We start from the raw sequence: 21,641 nt of genomic DNA on the forward strand, positions 1-21,641 counted from the left end.
AAGGCGTGAGTTTGATCCCTGGCCTCACTTAGCGGGTTAAGGATCCAGTGTTGCTATGAGCTGTGGCGTAGGTGGGTGGCTACAGCTCTGATTAAACCCCTAGCCGGGAACTTCCATATGCTGCAAGTGCGGCCCTAAAAAGACCAAAAAACAAAACAAAACAAAACGGTGTCCTGAATCTGGAGTTCCCATTGTGGCTCAGTGGGTTAAGAACCTGACATAGTGTCCATGAGGATACAGGTTCAATCCCTGGCCTCATTCAGCTGGTTAAGGATCCAAGTTGCTGCAAGCTGCAATATAGGCTCAGATCCAGGGTTGCTGTGGCTTTGGCCTCAGCTGCAGCTCTAATTCAACCCCTGGCCTGGGAACTTCCACATGCTGCAGGTGTGGCTGTAAAAAGGAAAAAAACAGTGTCCTGAATCTACCCACATCTTTCCCTCCCTACCCAGTACTTCTGTGCTGATCCCTTTCACCATCCTCTCTGTTAGTCCAGCTGCCTGCTAGTTAATCTCCCTGCCTCCTTTCTTACCCAGGCTCAATCCACTTTCCTCACAGCACCCAGTGAGACCTTTCCCATAGCTGCCTGCCCCACCTGCCTTGCCTGTAGTATAAAAAAAAAATCCCTTAATTTAATCTGCAAGACCCTTCTTGAGCTGGTTTTATTTCCATACTTGCTTCAGATCTCATCCCTGAAGCAGTGACTACCATAACTGTCTTGTAAAATCTTATTATGAAACTAATACAAATTTATTATAAGAAATTTGGGAGATTAAGAAAGAAAAGACCCACAATCCCTCTATTGTTATCATTTTGGTTTTTTCTCTGATTTTTTTTTAATGCATACATATTCATAACTGTAGTCAAATTGAATATGTAGCTTTGTTTATGGGGATTTTTTGTTTGATTTTAAAAAGCATGCATAAATACATGCTTGTTGTTTAAAAAAAAATACAGGAGTCCCCATTGTGGCTCGATGGGTTAAGAACCCAACATAGTGTCCATGAGGATGTGGATTCGATCCCTGGCCTTGCTCGGTGGGTTAAGGATCCGATGTTGCCACAAGCTGTGGCTGCAGCATAGGCTAGTAGCTACCATGTGTTGAATGACTACTCTGGGTCTAGCAGGCAATTGATGATTTTACACAATCCTGATTTGACTGCTGAGGGAACTGTATGACTAATAAAACGTCTCTTAGTTCAAACATTGCTCTGCCTCTCACGTGGATACCTCAATATATGGCTAAGTGACAATCACTAACCAGCCCTCCCCCATCTTAATTTATGGTTTCTTATTTTTCAGTATTATAAATAATATAGTTGCTTTTGTCATGTTAGACTGTGTCTGCATTTCAAATTATTTCCTAATGAAGTTCACCAAAAGTGAACATTTTAAAGAGTTTATAACACGTATTGCCAGTTTCCTTCCTGAAAGATTATGCCAGTTTACAGGGAGTGATTAATTCTGATGGGAGGGAATGGAGAGAAAGGCAGTGACACTTCATAGAGGAGGTGACATTTGAACTGGCTTATGCAGAATGACTAGGGCTTGCCAGAAGAAAGGCAGAGTGAGCAGAGCACTCCAGACAGGAAGGGAAGGGAGAGCAAAGGCACCAGGGTACGAAGGCACCTTTGTGTCCCAACAGAGTTGGTCTGTTTTCTCTTCTTATTTGCCACCAGAAGCCCTCACCATTTAATTCTTTTAGAGTTGATAGTGAAAAGAATTAGGATAATAAAGGAGAAAGTTAAAATTCTAATATGTGATTCTGTCCTTTCATATATTTAGAAACTATTTCAAATGAAGCTTTTTTGAAGTTCTGAGGTGTTCGTGTTAATCTGTTTTTTTTTTTTTTTTTTCCTCAAAGGAGAAATAAATCCCCTGAGGATTCAGTATAGAGGAAACACATACAACCTCTCTGGTCCCACCTGCTTTCCTGAATTTAAAGGGGCAAGAACAACATATTTGGACCAAATGCATACAAAAGGCATTACCAGTTGCCCTAGTCATAGGTAGTGAGGAGGATATCATCAATGTCTTGCATTTAATATGATTTATATCCATTTGTTTGATAAAATGGATAAAAATATCTAAAATCTATTTTTAAGTGTGGGGCAGGTGCCAGAGAATTTGACACTAGGGAGTCAAATTCTACTTCGAGTAGAGTTATAGCTGAATTTCAGCATTTATCTGAGTACGGTGTGTCTGCAGTTCCTTCTTTCCCAACTGGAGCAAGTGCTGAAAGCCACTAGGGATAAAGGTGACAGGGTCAGGGAATGGGTCAAAAGTCTGTTAGTAGAAGCTGGCCATTCATGCTTCCCAGTCAGGGCAGTGGAGGCTTCCGTGTGTCTACTTCTCACTCATGCTATCATCACAGTTGGAAATGCCTTTTGGCCAGTAAGCCATACCACATCATGTTTTGAAGAAGCCAATAAATATAAATATAAATTAAATATTAAGATATTTCCATAATCTAGCTTCTCTTTATGAAGTTTATAGAGTATGAATTCAACTGTCATAAAAGCTAACTACAGAGAGTTCCCTGGTGGCACAGTGGGTTAGGGACCCATCATTGTCACTGCAGTGGCTTGGGTCACTGCTGTGACGCGGATTTAATCCCTGGCCTGAAAACTTTCATTTGCTGCAGGCATGGCCAGTAAGTAAATAAATAAATAAACAAGCTAAAGGCTGAACTTAAAAAGCTAGCTAACTATGAAATAGAAATTGACAGAATTAGGGAAACACGTGAGTTACAGGCTGTTTTCAAATAAGTTGTGCCTTTCTGCTTTTAGGGAGGTATAATAATAGGAATAGATGAAGTCATCAGATAGATGATCTTCTGGACCAGATTTAATTGATATCTTTCATAGCTTTTTCATACAAATACATTAGAATAGCTTTAGCCATAACCCAACAAAATTGCTCTAGCCGGTCTCCTTGTTCTGCAAATATATGCTCTGAAGGGAGCTGCAAGTGGAGGTATTTCTCCTTATTGCTGCCAATGAATCCTTAAAGGGACCAAAAGAATACTTTCCTCTTCAGGTTCTTGCAAGCTATTGATTAGATAATATATATAAAATTCTTAACACTATATCAATACCACCTAATGGTAGAAGTGGGAGCAAGAGTTGTTATTTTCATTATTGTTATTGTGATTATCACTATTATTGTGGTTATTTTTTTTACTATGTAGATTACCTTACAACCTTGACTTTTATTCCTAACTTGCTAGTTTACTCCCCGTCCTAACAAAGAAAGATGTAAGATTGGAAGACAGTATCTTAAATTGCATTTATCTGTCTATGAGATACATAGAAAATGTGAAATGTGCCACTGGAACAGGTGTGCAGTGAGCTGTTGTGCAGTCAGGGTATCATTCATAAGTGATGACCTTCATCTGAATATGAAAGTTTTGCTCATTCACGGCAACTCCTAAAAATTTCTGTGTTAAGATGGTGAAAATGACTGAGATCTTTACCAAAAATCACTTACCAAGTTAAAAAAAATTTAATCAGGTGCTGATGAAAGCCTCTGAGAGAAAAAGCCCTCAGTCTGCAACTTAACAATTCTCTTCAGCAGTGCTACATCCACCTCCTGATTTCTTTTGATAATATTTTCAGACTAAGACACAAAGTCAGACTGCCATTATTTGGCCTCTTCTTAAACAGCCATAGGTCTCAGAGTCAAAAACCATTTACTTTTTGTTTGATTCTGACCCTGTGCTTCTTTCTCCAATAGCATTCCCTTCCTTATATTTGTATAGAAGAAATTTTTTTTAAATAGCACATTAAAAAGTGTAAAGTTAAGCTACATGAACTGCTTGCATAATTTATTTAACTGTTTTTAAATATTCAAAGCAATTGATAATAAAAATAGCTTGCATTTTTCCAGTTATAAAATAAATAAGTCATGGGAATGTACTGTACAGCATGGTGACTGTAGTTAATAATACTGTCTTGGATATTTGAAAGTTCCTAAGACAATAGATCTTAAGAGTTCTCATCACAAGAAAAAAAATTGTAGGTGTGTATGATGATGGATATTGAGTAGATGTTATGATCATTTCACAATATATACAGATAATGAATCATTAGGTTTTATACCTGAAAGTATTAAAATGTTATATGTCAACTATACCTCAATTAAAAAATAGCTTGCATTTAGGGTTAGTTTTGCATTGCTACTACAATTGCTATGTTAAATGAATTTTTATTTCTACTATTGATGAAGGTGGTGTCTGTTCAGCTTATATTGACTATAAAGTTCTGTCCTAGAAAAAAACGCTCATGTAATACAGAATTCTTCCATAAAATTTCCTTTATTCCTCAGATTCCCAGTTCTCTTCATCTTTTTTCTTTTTTTTAGTAGAGTTGATTTACCGTGTTGTGTCAATTTCTGCTGTACAGCTTTGTGACCCAGTCCCGTGTGTGTGTGTGTGTGTGTGTGTGTGTGTGTGTGTGTGTACTCTTTTTCTCATACTGTCTTCCATTATGTCCTACCCTAGGAGATTGGACATAGTTCCCTGTGCTGTACAATAGGACCTTATTGCCTATCCATTCTAAATGTAATAGTTTGCATCTACTAACCCCAAACTCTCTGTCCACCCCACTGCCTCCCCCCTCCCCACCAGCAACTGCAGGTCTGCTCTATGTCCGTAAGTCTGTGTTTTATAGAGAGGTTCATTTTGCCATATTTTAGAATCCACATATAAGTGATATCATGTGGTATTTGTCTTTCTCTTTCTGACTGACTTCACTTGGTGTGAGAATCTCTAGTTGCATCCATGTTGCTGCAAATAGCATTATTTTGTCCTTTTTATGGCTGAATAGTATTCCATTGCATATATGTACCACATCTTCTTCATGCATTCATCTGTTGATGGATATTTAGGTTGTTTCCATGTCTTGGCTCTTGTGAATAGTGCTGCAATGAACATAGGGTGCACCCACCATAGGAGCATCACACTCTATAAGGCAACTGCTAACAGCCATAAAAGGAGAAATCAACAGTAACACAATAATAGTGGGGGACTTTAGCAGCCCACCTACATCAATGGACAGATCGTCCAGACAGAAAATCAACGAGGAAACACAGGCCTTAAATGACACTCTAGACCAGATAGACTTAACTGATATTTATAGAACCTTCCATCCTCAAAGTGGAAAATATACATTCTTCTCTTCAACTTTCTTATGATTAAGGCTTTTATTAATTTAACTCTTTCTGTTCACTTAATTATCACTTATCCACCTTTTTTCACTTAACTTAGCCCTTCAGTTTTTTCATAGGTTTCAGTCTTAACATCCCAGGGTTTTGTTTTTTTTTAATTTTCTTTCTTTTAGGGCCGCACCTGTGGCATATGAAAGTTCCTGGGCTGGGGTCGAATTGGTGCTACAGCTGCTGGCCTACACCTCAGCCAAGTCAACACTGGATCTAAGCCAAATCTGCAAACTACACTGCAGCTTGTGGCAACACCAAATCCTTAACCCACTGAGTGAGGCCAGGGGTGGAACCCACATCCTCATGGACACTATGTCGGGTTCTTAATCCACTGTGCCACAACGGGAACTCCCTACTTCCCAGGTTTATTCTAAGCTCCTTGATGACAGATACTGCCTTATAGCAGGATGTATTATACATTGAGTCTCAGGTTGCACTACACATTGATTGATAAGACTTAGCATCAAAATCAGTGAATTTCATCTGCTTGTTCATGTTATTTGAATACCTTTAATGTCACATCAAAATTAATAAATATCTGAAATATGCATCTACTTCTTCCCTAGGTTAATCAGCTTCATGGCATCCCCAAGCTTCTACAGCTCCTAAAAGTTCAGAATGAAGATGTCCAGCGAGCTGTGTGTGGGGCCTTGAGAAACTTGGTGTTTGAAGACAATGACAACAAATTGGAGGTAGCTGAGCTCAATGGAGTACCTCGGCTGCTCCAGGTGCTGAAGCAAACCAGAGACTTGGAGACTAAGAAGCAGATAACAGGTAGTGCTTAATGACTATTACAGGGCATGGCACTGTGCACCCCAGCCATATGTGCTGTATCATGAGTTTTTCTAAAGTTCCCTGGAACAAATGATTGATGGGCTCATTGTTATCTGAAAGATGGCTTTCAAGGAACCTTAGCACTGCTGGCTTAGACCCCAGATTCAAGTCAAGTTTGAATTCCTTTTTTTCTGAAGGGGAAATTATTCTGAGGTTTTTGGCTAATATTTTTAATTGGAAATTCTGTGTACCTTCCATCACCTGGAACCCTCTCAATACCAGCTCCTTAGCTCACCTGTCCCTCCACTCCCCCCCCCCAAAAAGCATACTGAATATGTTTTTCAGTTTTCACTTCATATTTCTGTTCAAATCTGATTTGAACAAATAAGTATCTCCTCTCTGTCCATGGATTGGAAAAATAAAATATTCAGATAGAACTAAAGCAATGGTTCTATCTAGTAATTCTTGAAGCATGAGGAAGGAGGCCAGGTTTCATTTAAACAAATAGTGCATGTGGTGGAGAGAAAGTGGTTCATTGAAAATGAAATGAAAATGGTTCATCACCTCTCTGCTAAAGCTCCCTGAACACGTTACAAAGAGTACGCAAAGCATTACTGAGTGTAATCATTAGTGGTATTGTCTGGGGGAAACTTTTGCTAAGTATCTTCAGTATCCCAGGTGATAAGACATTTTTAATTTATTCTCACAAAAACCTTAGGTTTTGAGGGGTTTTTTTAGGTATTATTGGGTATTAGATGTCAGTTTTATAGATGAGGAAATAAGGTCCGTGGAAGTTAACCCTTTTAATGTATCATATAAAAGTTATTTTTGATGGTAATAGTAGACAGTGTTCATACTTATTTAAAAGAGGTACTCCATAAATATTCTTTTAAATTGAATTGAATATGTGTTGCACTTCTGCCATCCTATGTTATCCAACAGTTTTCTTTTGTTTCTATAAAATGTTGTCATTGGGAGTTCCCTGGTGGCCTGGTGCTTAGTTGTCACTGCTGCGGCTTGGGACTGCTATGGTGTGGGTTGATCCTTGGCCCAGGAACTTCCTCACACCATAGGAGTGGCAAAAAAAAATGTCGCCATTATATCCTCTCTATCCATTTATATCCCAAACTATCACACTTTTTCTTTTTTTGCCTTAGCTATTTATTTATTTTTAATTTTTGTTATAATGGTCTGTCAATTTCTGCTGTACAACAAAGTGACCCGGTTCTATATATATATTCTCTTTTTCGCATTATCCCCCATCATATCTAATCACATTAGATATAGTTACCTGTTTCATACAGCAGGAACTCATTGCTTATCCACTACAAATGCAATAGTTTGCATCTACCAACGCCAGGCTCGCAGAACATTCCACTCCCTCTCCCTCCTCCTGGGTAACCAACCACAAGTCTGTTCTCCATGTCCATGAATTTGTTTCTTTTCTGTAGATAAGTTCATTTGTGCTATATTTTAGATTCCAGATATGTAATATCATATGGTATTTGTCTTTCTCTGACTTACTTCACTAGTTCCATCCAGGTTGCTGCAAATGGCATTATTTTGTTCTTTTTTTATGGCTGAATAGTATCCCATTGTGTATATGTACCACTTCTTCTTTTTTTTGTCTTTTTGCCTTTTTGCCATTTCTTGGGCTAGGGGGAATCAGAGCTGTAGCCTCCAGCCTACGCCACAGCCACAGCAACGCAGGATCTGAGCCATGTGCAACCTACACCACAGCTCACAGCAACGCTGGATCCTTAACCCACTGAGCAAGGCCAGGGATCAAACCTGCAACCTCATGGTTCCTAGTCAGATTCGTTAACCACTGCGCCATGACAGGAATTCCAGTACCACATCTTCTTAATCCATTCATTTATTGATGGACATTTAGGTTGTTTCCATGTCTTGGCTCTTGTGAATAGTGCTGCAGTGAGACACAGGGGTACATGTGTCTTTTCAGTGAAAGTTTTGTCTGAATATATGCCCAGGAGTGGGATTGCTGGATCATATGGTAGTTCTATATTTAGTTTTCTGAAGTACTTCCAATACTGCTTTCCATAGTGGTTGTACCAATTTACATTCCCACCAACAGTGTAGGAAAGTTCCCTTTTCTCTACACCCTCACCAGTGTTTGTTATTTGTAGACTTACTAATGATGGCCATTCTGACTGGTGTGAAGTGGTACCTCATTGTAATTTTGATTTGGATTTCTCTAATAGTGATGTTGAGCATTTTTTCGTGTGCCTGTTGACCATCTGTGTGTCTTCTATTGAGAAATGTCTATTCAGATCTTCTGCCCATTTTTCAATTGGGTTGTTTGTTTTATTGCTATTGAGTTGTATGAGTTGTTTGTATATTTTGGAGATTAAGCCCTCGTCGTTTGCATCATTTGAAACTATTTTCTCCCATTCTGTAGGTTATCTTTTTTTTTTTATATAGTTTTCTTTGCTGTGCAAAAGCTTGTAAATTTGATTTGGTCCTACTAGTGTATTTTTGTTTTTATTTCTATTGCTTTGGGAGGCTGACCTAAGAAAACATTTGTGTGGTTGGTGTCAGAGAATATTTTGCCTGTGTTCTTCTCTAGGAGTTTTATGATGTCTTATCTTATGTTTAAGTCTTTAAGCCATTTTGAGTTTCTACCTTGATATATTTCAATTTTATAAAAGTATATGAAGGGTGGCACAATACTACCCTTCTGCCACCATGATGCCATGTCCCATGAGAGATTTCCTTTCATATCTATGACTTATATTAAAATACCTGTAGAAATTAAGAGTGATCTCATTTATTCATTCCTTTATTCAGCCAACATTTTCAGAGCAGCCTCCAAGTGCCAAGTAGGGTGAATCATAGTCTAGGAAGATGCAGATTTTATTTTCCATCCACTGAAACATGAATGATTGGTTGCGAACCATGTGATGGTTGGCATTTAAAAACAAAACAAAAAATAGCAACCAAACCTCACATTTAGAACTTAATGTTTTCTTCATTAAAATACAATAATGAACCACAAAAGAAAAACACTATCCTGTTTTACAGTGAGAAAGGACTTTATTACTGAGATAAGTTTCAAAGTGGACCATAAAAGAGAGTTAGGCTTTGGATTCTTATTTTGAAGAATGAAAGTACTTCCAACAAAGTGAACATACATCATCAGCAAAGCAAAGAAGCTACTGATCATTTAGAGGAAACTTGGGAAACAAAGTGATTGATGTTAGAGTGCATGGTGGTTAGAAAGCTTGGGAGAATGTGTGGGTGTGTGTCAAGGAAATAATCCATTGTTTATGAACTTGCTCTTCTTTTGTATAGGCAATAGGAAACAAGAAGAGAGAATTTTCTATTGTATTGATGCCATAGAAACCATTCAGTCATCTTTAGGTAATCTATAGAGCCGATAAATGGAGGTTGATTGTACAATTCCCAGGATTCCTAGTACAAGCCAAACATCCCTACCAGAGGGTGTTCATTACATATTAATTGAATGGAGTCAATACATGAATGTTTGATACAAATCCTTCTAAATAACTTTATTGATAGAAGCACTAAAAGAAGTGCTTTATAGGCCTCAGAAATAAATAAATTATTTACTTAATACAGATATGTTTGTTTATGTCTTTTTATTAATGTATTTATTTTTTTATTTTTGGGCCGCACCTGCAGCACATGGACATTCCCAGGCTAGGGGTCGAATCAGAGCTACAGCTGCCAGCCTACACCACAGCCACAACAATGCTGCATCTGCAACCTATACCACGGCTCACAACAACACCAGATCCCTGACCCACCGAGCAAGGCCACATCCTCATGGATACTAGTCGTGTTCATTTCCACTGCACCACAATGGGAACTCCTATATCTTTTTTTAAATTGAAGTACAGTTGATTTACAATGTTGTGTTAGTTTCAGGTATACAGCAAAGTGATTCAGTTTTATATAATATATATATATTTTTTTCTTTTTCAGATCCTTTTCCCTTATGAGTTATTACAATATATTGAGTATACTGTATAGTTCCCTGTGCTATACAGTAGGTCCGTGTTGGTTATTTATCTATAGTAATGTGTATGTTAATCTCAGACTCCTAATTAATGTATTCCTTACCTCATCCACCTTTTCCCTTTGATATTCATAAGTTTGTCTTTGGCTTACTTCACTTAGTATGATAATCCCTAGGTCCATCCATGTTGCTGCAGATGGCATTATTTCATTCTTTTTTATGGCTGAAAAATATTCCATCATATATATGTACCATATCTTCTTTATCCATTCATCTGTGGATGGACATTTAGGATGCTTCCATTAGATGTGTTTAACTTTGTTTAGAAACACAAAACAGGGGAGTTCCCGTCGTGGCGCAGTGGTTAACGAATCCGACTAGGAACCATGAGGTTGCGGGTTCGGTCCCTGCCCTTGCTCAGTGGGTTAACGATCCGGCGTTGCCGTGAGCTCTGGTGTGGGTTGCAGACGCGGCTCGGATCCTGCGTTGCTGTGGCTCTGGAGTAGGCCGGTGGCTACAGCTCCGATTCAACCCCTAGCCTGGGAACCTCCATATGCCGCGGGAGCGGCCCAAGAAATAGCAACAACAACAAAAGACAAAAAGACAAAAAAAAAAAAAAAAAAGAAACACAAAACAAGTAACCCTATATGTGAATCTTTTCTTGCCTGTTTTGTAAACATCTTTTCATTGAGCCTTTAGGCTAGTGCTAGTCATAAGCTAGGGCTATCTATATTTTAGCTCTGTTCTTCCTGACACCTCCATAAATTATGCTATTATTAATTATTTACATGTGATCATTGTGAGGCTTAGAGGGGTGGGGGGTTAAGTGAATTACCCAGAGTTGCACAAAGGTTGCAAAAAACAAAGCCCAAGTTTGAACCCAGTGTTGTCTGAGTGCTTTGCTATGTCAGAGTGGCTCCTACCTCCTACTTTTGGGGCAGAGAGTTACTCATTTTACACTTCCTTGGCAAAGGGCTTGCCTTTTTCATGCCAGATCAAAGAGCTCTCTCTTCTTCCTCCTCAGCCCTTGCTCTCTCTCCCTTTGCCACTGCCTTAGTTCAAACCCTCTTCCCCACCCTAGTCTACTCTTATAGTACTTTGTGCCTGGCTCTGTCCTTCAATGATGCACATTCCCGATCTATCCACTACTCCACTTCTAGTGATTTCTTCCTAAAATAAAAATACTGTCCCATTATGTTCTCCATTAGCTTATACTTAAAACCTGTACTCTGTCTTTTTTTTTTTTTTTTTTCAGGGCAGCACCCGAGGCATATGAAGCTTCCCAAGCTAGGGATCCAGTGGGAACTGTAGCCACCAGCCTATGCCACAGCAACAGTAACATGGGATCCAAGCCTCGGTTGCAACCTACACCACAAGTCAAGGCAATGTCGGATCCTTAACCCACTGAGAGAGACTAGGGATCGAACCTGCATCCTCATGGATGCTAGTCAGGTTCGTTAACCACTGAGCCACGATGGGAACTCCCAAAACCTGTACTCTGTAGCATCCCACACAAAGATTTTATGATGTGAGTGGTGACCATTGGCAGCAGTGTCTCTTTTTATCCCCTTCTAGCCCAGGTTCTGAAATCCTAAAGAATTTATTGGTCTGTTCCATGTCTCTTCTGTCTTGGTATCTTTGTCTCTGCTGTTGTCTTGGAGTGGAACCCTTTACCACACCTAGACTACCTGGTAGACCTTCCCATTCATCAATAGCTGCTCAAATATGACTTCTTTCTGAAGCTTTTGTTTTGTCTTTTGTCTTTTTAGGGCCACATCCACTGCATATGGAGGTTCGCAGGCTAGGGACTGAAACAGAGCTGTAGCAGCTGGCCTACACCACAGCCACAGCAATGCTGGATCTCAGCCACATCTGCGAACTATACCACAGCTCACAGCAATGCCAGATCCTTAACCCAGTGAGCAAGGCCAAGGATCGATCCTGTTTCCTCATGGATGCTAGTCAGATTGATTTCCACTGAGCCATGACAGGCACTCCTGAAACATTTTCTAATACTATCCTTTGGTACTTTGCTTGAAGTCCCCTACCTCCTCTCAGCAGAGTTTTGAAGAAAAGGGCTTCCCTTAACTACCTTTGCATCCTTTATTATTGTTGCCACTTAGTTTCACGCTAGTATGTAATTCCAGTAATAACTGTGGTTCTTCATGTAAATTGTCAACAGCTGCGGATACCTGACTGAATATAAAAGAGAGACTTAGGAGTTCCTTGGTGGCTCAGCAGGTTAAGGGTCCATTGTTGTCACTGCTGTGGCTTGTGGTGCAGGTTTAATCCCTTGCCCCAGAACTTCTACAATGCCTTGGATGCAGACTTGCCCCGCACCAAAAAAAAAAAAAAAAAGAGAGAGAGAGAGAGATTTAGGGCCTAGGAATATCTAAACTACACACAGATAAGAAAATCGGGTGTGTTTTCACATAACACCCTTATGTTTCTGGCCAAGATATTTAAAAAAATATGTGTTTCTGTACATGCATAAGAAATTCAGCACCAGAGCTTTGTTCACTGGAAAAGAAGGTTAACTCCCGAAATGTTTTTCCAGCATTTTCAGTATCAGCCTAGGAGGAAAACTCTTCCCTCTTCTGATGGAAAGACTTCAGGATCAAAGACTGTTCCTCCATGAGACTGTTCCTCCATGAGACTGTTCCCCCTCCCTTACCAAAGTGAATGTGGTAATTTCTTTAGCTGAAGTGAGAATAGTACTTACTAGTCTCAGAAATTCATCTTTCAGGTCACTGAAAATGAGCACTTACTGGAGTGAGTAGGGTTCCACCTTGGGTTAAAACAGGTCATGATAAGAATGAAGCAGGGGATTTTTGTCCCTCTTCTGCAGTTGGCGCAAAGAAGAGTCAGGGATGATTGTCAGTGAAATTTGTTGAAAATGCAAATTGATCTCTGCATATTTTATGGAAATATTTCATTGCATTTCTATATTTTCATAAAATATTAAAAACATTTTACTATGTAAAATATTCATTATGCATGTCCTTTTTTTTTTTTTTTTTCCGGTCTTTTTTTTTAGGGCTGCAACCACAGCACATGGAAGTTCCCAGACTAGGGGTCCAATCAGAGCTTCAGCCGCCGACCTATGCCACAGCCACAGCAACGCCAGATCCAAGTTGCATCTGCGACCTACATCATAGCTCACAGTACAGCTGGATCTTCAATTCACTGAGCAAGGCCAGGGATGGAACCTGCAACGTCATGGTTCCTAGTCAGATTCATTTCCACTGCACCACGACAGGAATTCCATGCATGTTCTTTAAATGTATATTATTTTATTCTACATTTGTAATGGTGCAACAAGTTCTTTTGGGGTTTATTTATAACTTTTGAATAAATGGCCTTTGCTATAATACAATATTCTGGGTGAAAAGAGGAGTAAGTATGTCCGTTCAAGAGAAATTGTAAAAACATACTCCTCCTGCTCTGTAATCACTTTGATCAATGAAATTGAAAAGAACTAGTTCTGAAGTTCCTGTCGAAGTTCACAGACCATACAAAAATAGGTGGTGTGGGGAGTTCCCATTGTAGCTCAGCAGTAATGAACCTGACTAGTATCCATGAGGATATGCATTCAATCCCTGGCCTTGCTCAGTGGGTTAAGGATCTGGCATTGCCATGTGGTGTGGGTCCCAGACCCAGCTCTGATCTTGCATTGCTGGTGGCTGTGCTGTAGGCGGAAGCTGCAGCTCTGATTCCACCCCTAGCCTGGGAACTTATATATGCCTTGGGTGCCTCCCTAAAAAGACCAAAAAAAAAAAAAAAGAAAAAGAAAGAAAGAAAGAACTAGTTCTCCTTCTTCTCCTCCTGCTCCTCCTTTTCCTTCATCTGTACTGAAGATAGGGATTCATTTAATCACAAAATTTACGAGTTTTGCTACTAAACATTATGAAGATTTAGTTGATTTAGCTCTAAAGGACAATATTAATAAAACATGGGTTTTAATATCTATAAGATCCCTTTACTAGGAAGCTATATTTTGTGAATATCAATTGGCAATAAGTTCCTGGATAATGCAGTTATAATTCTCTCTTATAATTGCTGATTATTCAAAATATATCCCATACCAGAAACCAGTTCCCTTTCTTTTTTGGCCAGAATGAGAGCTTAGTGATAGGAAATTACAGACAGAACAGCTACAACAAAGAACCATAATAGAAATTTAGGCCCTATAAATAAATTGATCAGAAATTAAAGGTGAGATAAATGAAAACCTAAATGCTAAACAGTCTATCAGGGAATATAAATCTAGTCATTTTGAAAGGGACATCTATCTATTTAGGATTATCTATATCATCAACTTCTCAATGCCATAAATGGGAATCATTTTAAAAATATAAATTCCTGGAACCCATCCTGAGAGTCAGGCTTTTAGTAAATTTGGGTTGTGGCCAGGAATATATGATTCTGATTTGCCACTAGGCTCATTTGGAAACTGCTAGTCTCAGAGTTACCATTATGGCTCAGCAGATTAAGAACCCGACATAGTGTTTGTGAGGATGCAGGTTCCATCCCTGGTCTCACTCAGTGTGTTAAGGATCCCATTGCCACAAGCTGTGGTGTAGGTTGCAGATGCAGCTCAGATCTGGTGGTACCGTGGCTATGGTGTAAGCCAGCAGCCATAGCTCCAATTCCACCCCTAGCCCAGGAACTTCCTTATGCTGCAGGTGAGGCCATAAAAGCAAAAAAGGAAAGAAAAGAAAGAAAAAAAAAAAAAAAAGAAACTACTAGTCTCATCTAACACTCTAGTTTCAAGATAAACCCTTTGTCGATTTTTTGATAAAGGTGAACTCATTTTTATTGGCTCTAGAGGTAGTATTAGATCATACAACTGATCTTTCTGTTTTCTTCAAAGTTCTCTTAGAAGCTTATACTTTCAGGGAGCCAAAAATCTTCCCTAGAATTTCCAATCATTGGTTCTGGTTTTGTCTCCACAGAAGATGATATGTAGCTGCTAAATTTTCATTTCTTTAGTTACTAGAGAGCCTGCATTCCTGTGTATATTAGACTTTTTACGCTTTGGGTTAATTTTGAATTTTTAATAATTTATAAGAACTGTTACATATTAAGGGCATTATGGAGTTCCTGTCGTGGCACAGTGTTAACGAATCCGACTAGGAACCATGAGGTTGCAGGTTCACTCCCTGGGCTTGCTAAGTGGGTTAAGGATCCAGCATTGCCATGAGTTGTGGTGTAGGTTGCAGACGCAGCTCGGATCTGGTGTTGCTGTGGCTGTGGCTTAGGCAGGGGGCTACAGTTCCAATTTGACCCCTAGCCTGGGAACCTCCATATGCTGCGGGAGTGACCCTAGAAAAGGCAAAAAGACAAAAAAAAAAAAAAAAAAAAAAAAAGAACAAGAGCATTAACCCCTTGTCCCATATTGGCATCACATTGTCCCAATTTGTAATTGGCCATTTATTGATTTTATTGTGCATGTGTGTGAGGATGTGTGTGTATAAGTATATATAAGACCAAATCTCTAGTGAACATTTAAGCTCTTTCCTAGCTTTGTACCATAGAGAAATTTGGCAGGCATGACATTTCTATACAGCATCCTACATTAAAAATTCAAAAATTACACTAAAACTTCCCAAACCTTATACTTCTGTGGAAATAATATAGCATGCCAAGCTACAAAGGACATTGACTGTTGAAGGAAAATTCCACACCCTTTGTTCAAATTAATCCTCTTTGGTTTTTATTGTAAGGTGTACTTTTCCTTTGAGTGCTCTGTGTGGTCCTTTTTAAAGAGAGGAAATGTCATTATGCTTCACATTTTTAAGCCCCTGGCAGGCAGAGACTGTTAATTTGTTTGCTTATTTAGAACAGGAAGCTTTTTTCCCCCTTTTCTCTCTTTTCTTTTTGCTTTCTTTTGTAGCTTAGTAACCAAAACTCAACCTCAGACCTGCCTTTAAATTATTTTCAACCACCTTAGGAGTTTTTTGGAGTTTTATTCTGTCTCTCCCCCTTCCAAGGCCTTTTAAGATGAGGTGGGACCAATGAAGTCATTGTGTTGCAAAATCTGTGGCTGAGGCACACTGCTCATGACTACCCCAAATGCCAGTTATTTCCTCATCAGCCAGAATCTAGACACTAGACCCAGCATTGTTGTAGGTAATAGAAGGTGGGTGTAGGCTGCAGTGGAAATGTGATTATTTTAAAAAATTAGCACTTTGCTGTACAATAGAAACTGAAGAAACATTGTAAATCAACTATACTTTTATAAAAATAAATAGGTAAACAAAGGTATAGATTCTTAACCTTGAAAATAACTACAGTTTATTATTAGCTAATGTAAAAACTACTTATCATTTAGCAGAGGCTAAGAGCATGAACCACTGAATCAGAATGCCTCAGCAGTTTAAATCTCACAAACTACACAATTTACCAGCCATGCAGCCTTGGGCAGATTACACAACCTCTTTGTGTGCCTGCTTCCTCCTCTGTAAAATTAAGATAATTGCACCTACCTTAGTAGGGTTGTTAGGAGAATTAAATGAGTGAATTCATGTGTTGGGAAGGAAAACCTTTTCCTCTACCTCACGTTCTATACTGGGGACCTGTGAATTAAACTAATAAAAGACATATTAACAGGAAAAAATTAGTTACTTGTACCCAGCCAAAGTAAACTGTTTAAGCCCCAAAGACTGCATCAGGCCTACAGTGTTCTAATTGATGAGCCAAATACAAGTATTGTTGAGTAATTACCCAGATTTAACCATTCAGATTATTATTTCTGTCATTAAAATCAGGGGAGGTGATGTCACCTACCCCATAATTCTCCCAAGACCACCAAGTTTGCATTTTTCACATCCTGTATATCTGTGCTCCTCTTTCCTTCAAGCAGACAAAGCGGGAAATTAAAGAAGTAGGAATTACTGACTGGGGTGGGGTGAGGGTGTGAATAGGAAGAAATAAAGATCCCATCTCTTCCTGCCCCTCTCTTTCTCCTTTTCTGGATGATAATGAGTTAGAATTAACTTACTGAGGAATGATGACAGAACAGCTTGACTCCTGTTGGGAGTCACAGAATAGCGAGCAATAGGTATACAGTCCTTCCACTGAATCAGAAGTGTTTGAGGAGTTCCCTTCGTTGTGGTGCAGCAGAAACGAATCTGACTAGGAACCATGAGGTTGCAGGTTCGATCCCTGGCCTTGCTCAGCATTGCCCTCAGATGTGGCTTGGATATGGCGTTGCTTTGGCTGTGGCCCGCAGCTGCAGCTCTGGTTAGACCCCTAGCCTGGGAACCTCCATATGCCTCGGGTGTGGCCCTAAAAAGACCAAAAAAAAAAAAAGTGTTTGAGGACCAAATTTGTGAGAAAACCAAATACTAAATGTATATGGCACTTTGTATTCTCTCAGTTCCCAACTTAAGTCACAGTCTCACAAATGCCCTGATAAGTACAGTATTCTCTTCTCTTAATGTCTTCCTACATTGACTTATATGGCCTTTCTCTTTAATTGTTGGGGAAAGGGGTGGAGAGGATTCAAGAAGAAAAGGAAAGTTGAGTAAATGTGGTAGCAGTCTTAGAACAATTCTCAGACCATGCAAGTTGGCAGTTAAAATACTTTTATCTCTCCATCTCTGCCAAACTGGAATATAAGAAATAGGTGGCATAAATTCTCAAGGACATAAAGTCTGTCATTGGGTAGGAGTTAATAAATATTAATTGGTTGGGAGTTCCCATCGTGGCACAGTGGTTAACAAATCTGGCTAGGAACCATGAGGTTGCAGGTTTGATCCCTGGCCTTGCTTAGTGGGTTAAGGATCCAGCATTGCCGTGAGCTGTGGTATAGGATGCAGACTCGGCTCAGATCCTGCGTTGCTGTGGCTATGGTGTAGGTTGGCAGCTGTAGCTCCGATTAGCTCCGATTAGACCCCTAGCCTGGGAACCTCCATATGCTGTGGGAGCAGCCCTAGAAAAGACAAAAAGACAAAAATAAGTAAATAAATAAATAAATAAATATTAATTGGTGATGTTGATCAGCCTGCTGTTAGCAGGTATAGGCAAAGGCTTTTTACAGACCCTTGCTACTATTATTGGAAGATAAATGTCAGGTGGGAGTAGTAGGAGGTGGGGAGTAGGAGGCAGACAGAGATATTCTCTCCATGTAACTAAGGGGAAAAATATGTTGCTCAAAATGTTGAAGTCTTGGAGTTCCCCAGTGACCTAGCAGTTAAGGATCTGGCCTTATCACTGCTGTGGCTTGGGTCACTGCTGTGGCCCAGGTCCATCCCTGGCCTGGGAATTTAGGCATGCCACAGGCCTAGCCAGAAAAAATGTTGAAGTCTTAGTTACAGTAGGATCATTTCAAGCTTTCCTATTGGTGAGCCCAGAATTTATTATACCAATGAGGTCAGCTTTGTGGTAGGGTCTTTTAAGAGAAACAGCAATAAGGATTTCTGGTGTTCATTCACATTCTTGATTAATGTAAACCTGCATAGCTTTATATTGTAAATTTTCTTCTTCTCTTGTATATATGTGTGTGTATATACACACATGTATACAAGTGCGTTCCTTCTGCTGAAAAAAGAGCTGTTTCCCCCTTCCTTATTTTTTTTCTTTCTATAACTAGGCATAGCTCTGAGAATGATAGTCTTAACTGATCTTTTGGCAGTCGTTTTGACCCAACCATGCACTGTTTTGATGATACTCTTTGCTTTTCTAGGTTTGCTGTGGAATTTGTCCTCTAACGACAAACTTAAGAATCTCATGATAACAGAAGCCTTGCTTACCATGACTGAGAATATCATCATCCCCTTTTCGGGATGGCCAGAAGGAGACTACCCCAAAGCGAATGGTTTGCTTGATTTCGATATATTCTACAATGTCACAGGATGCCTAAGGTAATACTCTACAACCCCCACCCCCAACCTTTTTTCTACATGCCTGAACTACTGTAGCTAGTTCTGTCTAAAACTCTACCCAATTACCTGGAGATATTGTAAGAATTATAAAGATCACTCTAAATACTAGAAGCACCATGAGAAAGGTCAAATGTCAATGGAGTGTTTTTCTCCAGACATGTTTGATTCCAGAAGGCATCCACATTAGCTTGTGAGAGACAGCATGTCAGCTCCCATAGAGAAACTAGAAATCCAATCTGAATACTTAGAAGTCCATGCAGATGGCCTTACCCATCTCACAGGGTTTAAGCCAGGTTTCATGCTTTTTTAGTTCACAAAAATATAATTTAATGATGTGGTTTAAAAAATAGTTTGCAACCTGGTGTTTTTAATTAGACAAGAAAGCCTAAAGGAACAGAATGTCTTTCTATAAGTACCTCTACAAAAGAAGTTAGTTTGATCAGCATTTCTAAATACTGGGTTGAAAAAATACTTGCACTGTTTCCTCCCCTGGGCTGTCAAATGTCAGCTAAACTGAGAGGAAATAGAAATACATGCAGGAGGAAGAAATATTAGTTTTTTCTTTTTGTTACACAGTTCACTTTTTGAGGGAATCTGTTTGGATGATAACAGAGGGAATTCATTATAGTTAAATGTTTATCTTGTCTCTATAGTTAATCATACAATAATGCATATCAAATGCCAGTTGTTTTATAAAGCATTATGTTAGCCAATGAGAGTTTTATGAAGAAGATTCTTAAGGAACCTTCAATATAGCAGTGGATGCAGATGAGCAAATGAACCAGAGTACAATGAAATATGTTAGAGCAGTGGTTCTCAAAGAGTGGCCACTAGACCAATAGCATGTACACTACCTGGAACTTGTTAGAATTCTTGAATTTTACCCCAGACCTACTAAATCAGAAGCTCTCAGGGTGGGGCGCAGCAACGTAGTTTTAACAAGCCCTCTAAGTGATTCTGATGCATGCCGAAGTTTCAGGACCACACGTCAGTGGAACAAGTAAAGTGCTGCAGAAATGCAGAACAAAGGACCATTCATGCCAGCTGAGTGGGATCGAAGGTGCCAAATGAACTGGCCTTGGTGGACCGTTTCAACAGTCAGAAATTCTCTAAATGGTATCCCCTGAAACATATCTGCTGTTCGGTGCACTGGAACTGCTTTTTAATGTATTTTTGATTCATTAAAAACATTTTGCATCTTAAAATTTTTCTGTAACTTACCGTGTGCATCTTAGTGTGGCAGATATATCAGTCAGGACTCTTTCATTTGAAAATGGCAGATACACAACTCAAACTTGCTTCATCCAGGAGTTCCCATTGTTGCACCGTGGAAACAAATCCAACAAGTAACCATGAAGTTGCAGGTTTGATCCCTGGCCTCGTTCAGTGGGTTAAGAATCTGGTGTTGCCATGGGCTGTGGTGTAGGTCGCAAACTCAGCTTGGATCCTGCATTGCTATGGCTGTGGCATAGGCCAGCAGCTGTAGCTCCAATTCAACCCTTAGTCCAGGAACCTCCATATGCTACGAGTACTGCCCTAAAAAAAAAAAGAAGAGAAAAGAAAAAAGGAAAAAAAAAAAACAAAACAAAACTTGCTTAATCCAAGTGGCTCATATGGCTGAAATGTTGATAGTCACTTGTGGAAGTGAAAGAAGTGCACCAGCAACTATGGCCTCAAGGACTGGGACAAAAACTTAAGCATCCCTGCCCCTTGGTCTCCTTCTGTTTACTGGGAAACCTAAGAGATATTGTGAATTTGGTTCTAGACCATCACATTAAAGTGAGTAACATGAGTTTTTTGGTTTCCAGTGCACATAAAAGTATGTTTACACTATGCTACAGTCCATTACGTGTACAATGGAATTATATCTTTAAAAAAATCAATATGCATACCTTAATTTAAAAATATTTTATTGCTGGGAATTCCCATTATGGCTCAGTGGAAAGGAACCCTGCTATTATCCATTAGGATGCCAGTTCAATCCCTGGTCCTGCTCAGGGGGTTAAGGATCCAGTGTTGCTGTGAGCTGTGGTGTACGTCACAAACACAGCTCAGATCTGGTGTTGCTGAGGTGGTGGCATAGGCCAGCAGCTGTAGCTCTGATTCAACCCCAGCCTGGGAATTTCCGTATGCCTCAGGTGTGGCCCTAAAAGGGAAAAAAAATAAAAGACCTATAGGGAACCTGCAATCCAATAGTTTGTTTCTGTGACAATAGATCTGTCTTCTGAATAGTTGCATATTTATGAGTCCAGGTTACTCTAAAAAGATTTTAAGACAGGTTTTGACTTTCTAATAAGAGCGAATCTTAACTATAGAAAAAGGTCATAAATGTTAGCAAATATCTTGGTTGCTACAAGTTCGTTGGAGGTATTATCTCCCCCACTGGGTTTAGAGTCAATAAAGAATTGGCAACATGAGTAGTGTTTTGGCATTGTGATTAAGTTAGGCTAGTTAGTGTATCTAAATTCCTTAAGTCTGCTTTGGAGTAAAACTTCTGCATCACCAGTCACTTTGTCCCTTTACTGACTTGACAGTGAGATCAGTTCTGAGAGGGTCTTCCCTGGTCTTTATTTAGCAATGGTGCAAAGTGAATCTGCTCTGTAGGTAAAATGTTTGTTTCACTAACAAACTGGTGGCAATGACTCCAGTTCTGCCCATTCTAGGGGCTGCTGCAGTGAGATCACATTCAGGCAGGAGAACATGCACAGCTTATCCTTCAAAAACTGTCAGGTACACCATATCTGTCAGGTATCAGATTATTTGTT

General features: G+C 39.5%; 1 protein-coding gene across 1 annotated transcript in view; it reads left to right on the forward strand.

Annotated features, from left to right (window-relative positions):
• PKP2 (plakophilin 2) overlaps positions 1 to 21,641 on the forward strand; it is an 84,904-nt gene that overhangs the window by 33,949 nt on the left and 29,314 nt on the right. Inside the window, exons 5-6 of the mRNA XM_003126396.5 lie at positions 5,781 to 5,988; positions 18,678 to 18,855. Coding sequence (XP_003126444.4) covers positions 5,781 to 5,988; positions 18,678 to 18,855 — 386 coding nt within the window. The remainder of the gene's footprint in view (positions 1 to 5,780; positions 5,989 to 18,677; positions 18,856 to 21,641) is intronic.

The sequence above is a fragment of the Sus scrofa genome, chromosome 5 (genome assembly GCF_000003025.6).
Source record: "Sus scrofa isolate TJ Tabasco breed Duroc chromosome 5, Sscrofa11.1, whole genome shotgun sequence".
Lineage (NCBI taxonomy): Eukaryota > Metazoa > Chordata > Mammalia > Artiodactyla > Suidae > Sus > Sus scrofa.